Below are 9,504 nucleotides of genomic sequence, written 5' to 3' on the forward strand. Positions count from 1 at the left end.
GAAATGAAAAGAATAATTAAAGCAAGTTAATTTAAGATAAGGATTAACACCCTATTTAGGATTGAGGTGCTGTAGTTTTGTGGAAAAAAAAACTGTAATTATCAAACAAAAGTTAATAATATGTAGTAAATATGAATTTTAAATAATAATTTTGAATTATTAAAGATGTAATAAATTTTTCATTATACAAGTGAAAAATCATAACAACATAGTTTACAAGCTACAACAGCTAATGTTTATCAAACATTTTAATATTATAGTTTAAAAATTACAGCTGTCTAACCTCAATCTCAAACGCACCCTAAAGATAAAATTACTTGGCTGAAAGAGTGAGCTTGCTCAAAACAAACACCGCTTGTTGTGTCACTGAAGTAGCAAGTGACGTTATAATTACTTGGTTGAAAAGAAGACCTCGGTTATGGCCTTTTCCTCCCATTTGTTTCTGAATACATATTTGAGTGAAAAACAACCATAAACCGGTTGCCACTACAAATATTCACAAATTGGTCAAAAGCGAAAAGCAGAAGCTTGAAGTTGGCAGGCCAAACAAGGAAGAAGGATGCGACGCCACAAAAATGTTTGGAGGAAAGATTTGAAGGTAGTATGAGGAAGAGGCAGAAGACATGAAAGAGAGAGATAAGCCTTAAAGCATGTTCGGTTCCATGAATTTAAGGGAGGAAAAGAGAGATTTTCCCTTTCCTCTGTAATTTCCTTTGTTTAGTTAGTAAAAGTGAATAGGGAATTAAGTTTCATTCTGTACCCACTTTCTGTTATTTAAGGAATTCGATTTCTTTGTTGAAGAGTAGGGAAATTCGAATTCCACACCATTAAAAAGATTTGTTTTCCTCTTTTACTCTTATTGAATTTTGATTTTCTAATTTAATTCCTAAATAAATCTAAAATGATTCCTAAAAAGTCCCTAATCACTTTCTTCAAATGTTGATCAAATCTCACTTAAAATCGATGGATTCTCTGAACTTTCGATGGCTTTCACCGGCAATAAAGAGCGCATGTGCAACTTTTGAGTGTTAGAGACCATTCACAGCTTCAGCAGCATCTCATCATCTTGCTTACAGTCTCAGTTTCAGCTTTTGATCTTCACTTTCAGCTTCAATAGCAATCGCAGATTCAATCTCTCTATCTATCTTTCAATTTGCAAGTTAGGCTCTCTCATTGATGATCCAATTTTCAAGGTCATGCGTAAATAACATTTAATGTTGATTTTTTTGGTTCGATTGTATCTACGAAATTATGATTAATAGCATTTGATTTTGTAAAGGTTACGGTGATTTCGAAATCAATGTGTTATAGGCTTTTTGTTCCATGATGTGTTCATTTCATCTTGCTTTTGCTTTTGTTTGTGGGTTTGGTTTGGTAAAATCGATTGTGCTTCCGCTTTTGTGTGATGGTCTTCACTGCTATAGAATCATTTGTTAATGGAATCATGAGCCGTGTTATAGATTTTTTTAATGGTCAGAAAATCTGGTTAGGTAAAACAAGCTATGTGTTGAAAAATATTCATGTCCTGTTAGTCAGACATATGCATGCATGTATAACTTTGAAATTAATTAGTCAGACATATGCATGCATGTATAACTTTGAAATTAATTTTTCGTAAGGGTTACGATGATTTCGAAATTGATCTGCTGTAAAATGTTTGTTCCATGATGTGTTTATGTCATGATAATTGTCAACTTTCTCTACTAACAAAGTGTTGGCTCTACTGACAATGGAGTTCCCTTAAGTGACTTAATTGAGTTTGCTCCCCGGTTCGAGTCGCAGGGAAATCGCCTTTGTTGGGAGAACCTGTGCCTCTCGGTTCGAGCGGGGACTTCTAGTATGGGTTGTGGTACGGGCTTAAAGATGCCTCCCACAGTTGGGGCCCTCTTCAAGATACCTCGTGATCAAAACCAAAAAAAAAAACTGTCAACTTTCTCTTTCCCTCTGTTTTGCTCAAAATTCTTTTATTTTGTGTTAAAAAAGCTTCGTATAGAGCTTTCCAAGTTGTCAAATATTGATTTTCATTAGGTACATTTCCTGCTTTATGATCTGTTACTTTGTTGTTGTTGTTATTTATTTAATTAATTGCTACATAGACATTTTGTGGGGTGTTTTTTAAATTTGTATATGCTGAAGTTAATGAAGAAGATTCATTAAATTGTTTGAAGTTTCAAAATAACATAAATTTAATGTTCTAATAAATTTTCTTCTCCACACATACTTGCTATTGATGATGCTTTTCTAATTCTTTCTGCTTGTTTATTTATTTATTTATTTATGTTTTTGGGTTAAGGAACCAACTAGCTTCTAAAGGTGTTTGATGAAATGAAAAACCGGGTGCAGTTAAAAAGAGTTTGATTCTTCCTTATTGATCTTCTAATTTTATTATTTGCTTTATTTGTTAATTTTATCTGCTTTCGTAAACTATGAGGTTCGTGAATTATGAGTTTTGTAATCATGTTCTGAACATATTGAATACTTGAATATCTCACAAACTTCACCAAAGATTAATAATATAAACACAATAATATATCTGCTTGCTCAGTGTATTTGGCAAACTGTTTATGTTTGTTTTGTTTTATTTCCCCTCTTTCTAATATGTTTGATATTTAAATAGTAAGATAATAGATTATTTATTATAGTAGTGGCATCCATAAGTATTATTAGATGCATGATTAATTTTTTTTTTTTGTGTATAAAAATTTGGTGTTTTGATCTTTGAAGTCATTTTCTTATTAGAAGGTTCATAGTTAATTTTCTAGTGGTAATAAACAACAAGTAGATAGATGATGTGAAAATTCTTTAAAATACACTAGGATTATCACTTCATTTTCTGGATAATGGATGTGATACTCATTTTGTTTTTTTACCACCTGTAATTTAATTTGAGTTCATTTTATCTGATGTTGGTTTAGTTTCTATGTATATGCATTGAGTTTTGTATACCTAAAATTAAGAGGCTAAATAGACATGATTGCATTTATGATAGATGATGATATGATTCTCTTGATTATTTTCCAATTTATTCTCAGCTTATGAAATTTAACTCATTTGAACACTTGAAATTTGACTAAGCTTTTTGTTATGTTTTTTAATTTTTTGTTATATTTTTGTTTTTATAGTCTTTGTGAGGAGGACAAAGAAACATGGGGTTAGACTTTTCCTTAGAGGTAAAAGTTAACTCATGCTAAGTTTATTAATGTCTAACTTAGGAAATTTAACTCATTTAAACACTTGAAATTTAACTAAGTTTTTTATTTTGTTTTTGTTAGACTTTTCTATGTGAAATAATATTAACGTTTCTTATTGGAAAAAGAAAGAAAAAGAAAAAAAAATGGTTTTTATAGAAGCACTTGGATAATTATTAGTAAAAACACTTTTGATAATGATGTGTAAAAACACTTTTAATAAAGGCAATATAAATGTTGCCAGGACATTGAGAATGAATGTTAATCTTGAGGTTGGTTTTTAAATAGTTAAACATATTTTTAGTTTATTTAATAATGACTATTAAAAATTTAATAGAAGAGTATATTTGTCTAAAGAAACTGATAAAAATTTGTCTTTATCCACGACAAATTTGCAATTCAATTTAAAAAATTTATGTTGAACTTTCTGACTAACAAATGTATAATGTAGTTATTAAGTTTAGAATTCTTTTTTTTTTTAAAAAAAGAAAAGCTTAGAACTTGTTCAGTGATTTGCAGTTTTCTTATCAAACCACTAAAATATTTCTACCAATACAATACGTTGAGTTTTCTTCTGTCACCATGCATTTTTGATATTGTCAAACTCATATGAGAAGGTTGACCAACTGACTAATTTTAACGAATGTAACTACCAAAGAAAAGGAGTTGGGAGATAGAATTGTGTAATTTACGTAATATTTGAGACTTGACAAATTGATGCGCCTTTAGGCAAAAGTGAATAGGGTTATTTGTGGAAATTGTTTTGGTATTAATAGATGTAATATGATATTTCAAATTATTTTATGGGATATGTTTAGAAAAAAAAGGGGTTTTACGAGATTAATAATGGGGGGACAATAGCTTCACTCTTATTCTAATTTATTTCAATACCAACCGCTCATTTGAGATTATTTTTTAGAAGTTTAAAAGTGATTTTAAAAAATTAAATGTTAAATTATCATAAGTATTATAATTTAGGGCCAGTTTGGGAATGCTGTAGCTTTTAAAATAATTGCTGTTAGCTGTGCTGTAGAAATAATCAGCTGTGAAGAGAATCAGTTAAGTGTTTGGTAAATTTTGTTTCAAGAAGTACTGTGAGTTTTGAAAGCAGTTATGGACGTTTGGTAAATTTTACTGTTAAACTGCTGAGAGAAAATAAATGACTAAAATATCCATAATATAAGATAAAATTTACTTATATATATAAAAACATGTACATATAATATTTTTAATTGTGAATTATAATAATTTTTACTAAAACTAAAATTTATAATATATTTATTTTATTTTTTTATCTTAAAGCAATTGATAATTAAATTAATAATATAGTGAAATAAATTTAATAATAATTCGACCAATAAATTGATATTAATAAATTTATATTTATGAATTATAATACAAATTTTTTATAAATTATTTTGTTTCCAATTTGAATAAGGATAATTTTGGATTTAAATAATAATTTTAAGGATATTTATGGAATTGTATTAAATGATAAAATTGATTTTCAAAATCAGAATCTAAAAGCTACTACGTCCCTGCTTTTCAAAATCAGCTGTAGGAGAAACTGATTTTGACAAAAGTGATTTTGATTTTTTTTTACCAAACACTAAAACTAGCTTTTAGATTTTCAAAATCACTTTTAGGTCTCCTAAAAGCAATCCCAAACGGGCCCTTAGTCTATGATAACAAAGAATCACGTTGAACTGAGAAGCTCGTGATTTTTTAAAAAGCTATGTATTTATTCTTCCACGTTTTCATATTTAACAAGAGTATGATTTTAGATTATAAATCTAACAAGTTTAGACACGATTTATCATATAGAGTACGAAGTGTTTCATCTAAATAATTTTAAATTATTTTGTTCATGAACATAATTAATAGTGTTTTCATGGTCAATTGTCATCACATGTTAATAATCACGTTAAAGCCCAGCTCAATTGAGATAATTTTAGGGCTTAGGCAAAATAATTTTAAATTATTTTGTTTCAAGATTTAGCCTTGTCTATTCTTTCATATTTGGATCAAAATAAGAATTAAGAAGTAATTTTGTATCTTGTACTTTTTCAGTGTCAAAATAAGAATTATAATTAATTTTGAACGAAAAAAAAAATTTAAAGATCTTCCCATTTAATCTAAAACTATCAACTAACTTGTATGTTCAAGCTTTAATTAATTGCAGGATTCCGTAGGTTATATTACTAATTCTTTAATATTACTATAGATCTTATGAAAGATAATATTTTAGATTAGGAAGAATTGTTGAATTCATGAATTCTTCATACATTTATATTTTAATATCAAATATAATTGAAAAAGAACGTTTAAAAATTAAACGGATGGATGATTAGGGGCTTTATTGAAAAGTTACTAAGTTCCCCTTAAGTTTACAGAGTTTCTGTTACAACCTACACAAGTTTATGGTTTCTATATTATGATCCCAATTGTTAGCCTACTCAACTTAACTAATTTTATGTTATGTTATAGCCGATTCAAATTTAGATTTCTATATTATGGCCCCTCTCGAACCAAAATTCTAATTCCTCCTCTGGCCTTGATCAAAAGTAAAAAGTAGAAACTTGAAGTTATTGACAAACCAAACAAGGAAAAAAGCAGTGACAACATGAACATTGAATGAGTAAAGATAATAGGGGACTATGGGGAGGATGTTAAAGAGGAGTTTCTGATTTTATTTGGTATTGAAATGATGTACTTTTCAAGTTACAATTGTTGTAGGAAAAAACTTTAATTATTAAATAAATATTAATAATATATAATAAATACAGTTTTAAAAATAAATTTGACAAAATTAAGTAAGATATAATAGATTTTTCATAAAAATCAAATCAACTTAACTTTTAAATTATAATAACTACTATTTACTAAATATTTTAATATTATACCTAACTTTTAAGCTACGGTACCCAACATCAATCCCATATAAAGTCTTAATATGTAAGTAGTAATAATAACTCAAATTTGTAACGCATACATTAATTAAAATTTCGGCTCTCCATCCATTTTTTTGGGCCTTCTTTTGCCATTTGCATTGCAGCTCATCGATTCAATTTTTAAGTTCTTTTGATTTTAGCATGGTTTAGTTCTAAGTAAGGATCACAGGCAACATGCTTCTTCATGATTCTAACACATTTACACAGAATTGTATTTGAAATTTAGAAACAAAACTTGGGATTGAACATGATAACTAATTATTTTGCGTGGTGACTGATCTTCGTCTAAAATACTTTTTTTTTTTATTAAAAAGCAATTATAATCGAGGTAGTCAACAAAGTTTAAGTTACGATATTCAAAGAATTATCAAAAGTTTTTTTTTTTTACTTTTCAAAATTCTTTTCGGGTCAAAAGTTGGATTTGGAAGACTTTTTATTTTATTTTTTTCCTCTTTTGGGTTCTTGCCGAACTCTAATTGTATAATTTCCTAAAATGGCTATAGAGATTAGAGATAAGCATTTTGAACTATAGCATAGATGAAACAGAAATGAAAAGAATAATTAAAGCAAGTTAATTTCAGATAAGGATTAGAGATACAATTGCTAGCTAGTGGTCAAAACAAACAGGACTTGTCCTGTCACTAAAGCAGCAAGTTACGTCATAATGCTTCTTACAAAATCTAAAGAAAAGAAGACCTCCGTTATGACCTTTTCCTCCAATTTGTTTCTGAATATTTGGGCGAAGAACAGCCACAAACCGGTTGCCGCCACAAATATCAACACTAAAGCTCCTGAAACTGCCCGGGGCAGCCGGCCGCATCGCTTGATCAACTTCTTCTTGAGCCAAACCTCGATAGCTACACATACCCCATGAAGGACAAAAAACCACGTCACCTCCCACGAGGGTGGCACACGTGTTAGATAATAATAAATTACCTCGTGCATTAGTCCCGACACAATAAAAGTGGCAACGACACCCAACAATTGCGGCCACATGTGCCCGACTTTATTACGTCTACAAATATATTGTACCGGATCGTATACGGTGGGACGTAGGATACTTGTGACCATTAGGTTCCATCTACGGCCCCAGAAGTCCTGCAGTGAGGTGGCTAGATAGGGTTCATTGAATTGTGGCTCGAGCGCAAAGCCAAGGACCCGAGCCGGGGTTGAACACAAGGCTAGGACCAGTTCTAGCTCAAGATAAATGTGGCAACAATATAGGGCTAAGACCACGTATTGGTGTAGATGCTGTCTATATTCGTAAGCATGAAATATTGACAATAGAAGTAACAACTTTGTGACAAGTAAAAGTGACTTTAACGGCACTCGATATGATTTTTGGGTGCTTTGTTGATGAGGCTTTGTAACAATACCTTGGGGCGGGTTTGGTTTGAATTTTATGGGGAGACAGGCTACCAATATGAAATGGAAAAGCTTATGATGGAGTTGAGATGACAAAGGGCCTTGGTCAAAAGCGAAAAGCAGGAGCTTGAAGTTGGCAAGCCAAACAAGGAAGAAGGATGTGACGCCACAAAAATGTATGGAGGAAAGATTTAGAGGGAGGATGATGAAGAGGTAGAAGACGGGAAAGAGAGAGATGAGCCTTAAAAGTCCTTTCGGGAATTTTGATGCTATCAGGTAACAATAACTCAAACATGAAATTGCTAGAATCCATACCTTGATCAAGTTCTTGAGCTCGCCACCCATCTCTGCTACTCTCTAATTGTTCTTCAGCTTCTTTGATTTGCAGAGATCCCTAGCTATTCCTCTCTCTCTTGATCTTCTTCTTTTAAATCTAATGCTTGTTTTAATATCGAAAAGGGGGATCTCAATGTTTTCTTTTTACTAAAATGCCGATCCTGCTTTGCCAAGGCCAATATTTAATTATGGCTAATATTATTCTATTTGAAAAGGAAAAGAAAAAAAGAAGGGAAATTATTATTCGTATATCATAAATTTATATTTTTATTAAAAATATCATATAATATTTTAAGAATGTATTAATTATCTATTATAAATTGATAAAAGATATATGTCAACTACTAAATCGTTAGCTGTCGTTTAAAAGCTAACGAAATTGTAGCGAATTGATTATTTTATTTTTAAAAATTATTATTTGTATATTTTTAAAATATTTTTTTATTATTTATATACCCTTAAATTATTATTTGTATCAGATTAAATTACCCCTCTAACATTATCGTATTTAAATGAAAATTAACGGTTTGGTGGATGGCAGATAAATTTGATCAATTTAAGATAGACGACTGATATATCCTGAAAGTGTTATAGTAAATTTGATAACGAAATAAACTAAGGGTAAATTAAGGGTACATAATTAATAATTTTCCAAAAAAGAAATATATGTACCCTATATTTATGGATGCTAACCGGAGTTGAAATGTTAAATATTAACTGACAAACTTTTTTTTTTTTATATATTGTCAAACTCAAATTGAACCAGCTATTGATATTTTTTAATACGAGATGTTAATCAAAATGAAGCTTCCAGTTTCCACCTAAAAACTAAAATAAACCAAAATCTTTTATTCTATAAGAGTTGAGCTATTAGCACCCGTTTATTTTAAGAGTGTAATTTATACTTTTGCCCTCAGTTAAAATTACATTAAAGCAAGGTATGAAATAAGGGTGTATTTGACACACTGTATTGTATTATGTTGTATTGTATTATTTTAATATTAATGTATTATATTATATTGTATTGTATTAGTATTGTATTATAATAATACTGTGTAATGTTTGGCACTACATTGTACTGTATTAATTTTTTTGTAATTAATTTAAATTTTATATTTTATTATATTAATATTTATACTCTTATTAATTTTAAATTAATATTATTTAAATTTTTTCATATTTAAATATTTATTATTAGTTATATTATATTATAAATTTATAAATAAATTATAATATAATATTATTGAATAAAAAATTATATATTTATTAATTTATATTAAATTATAATTTAAAAATAAAATTATTATATAATATTATATTAAATTAAAAAATTATCTTTATTTTTTATTATTATTATAAGCAAAAACAAAAGTTAAAGTAAAAAGTAAATGGAAAAGAAAGAAGAAGGAAAAAAAAAAAAGAAAGAAGGTAAGCTAATGCGGCAACTGCCCCATTAGCTTACAGTGTCCTTAACCCATGTGATATTCTCCCAAACACGGTATAAGTATTAACTTAATGTAAATAGTAATTTAATATTCCCTTAATACTACAACCAAACACGTGTGTTTGGTACACGTATTGTATTATGTTGTATTGTATTATTTTAATATTGGTATATTGTATTATATTGTATTATATTAACATTATATTATAATAATACTGTA

At 28.8% G+C, this 9,504-nt stretch overlaps 1 protein-coding gene across 1 annotated transcript; it reads right to left on the bottom strand.

Annotated features, from left to right (window-relative positions):
• Positions 1-6,712: 6,712 nt before the first annotated feature.
• LOC18054954 (probable long-chain-alcohol O-fatty-acyltransferase 1) lies at positions 6,713-8,014 on the bottom strand. The gene has a single exon (XM_006452419.2). It carries the CDS (start codon positions 7,847-7,849, stop codon positions 6,794-6,796), a length of 1,056 nt encoding a protein of 351 aa, XP_006452482.1. The 5' UTR covers positions 7,850-8,014; the 3' UTR covers positions 6,713-6,793.
• Positions 8,015-9,504: the final 1,490 nt, after the last annotated feature.

This window comes from Citrus clementina, unplaced genomic scaffold, assembly GCF_000493195.1.
Source record: "Citrus clementina cultivar Clemenules unplaced genomic scaffold, Citrus_clementina_v1.0 scaffold_1, whole genome shotgun sequence".
Taxonomy (NCBI): domain Eukaryota; kingdom Viridiplantae; phylum Streptophyta; class Magnoliopsida; order Sapindales; family Rutaceae; genus Citrus; species Citrus x clementina.

Bases quoted from the DNA above. Each gene is read 5' to 3' on its own strand.
- LOC18054954 (XM_006452419.2), bottom strand. From the start codon at position 7,849: ATGGGTGGCGAGCTCAAGAACTTGATCAAGGTATGGATTCTAGCAATT.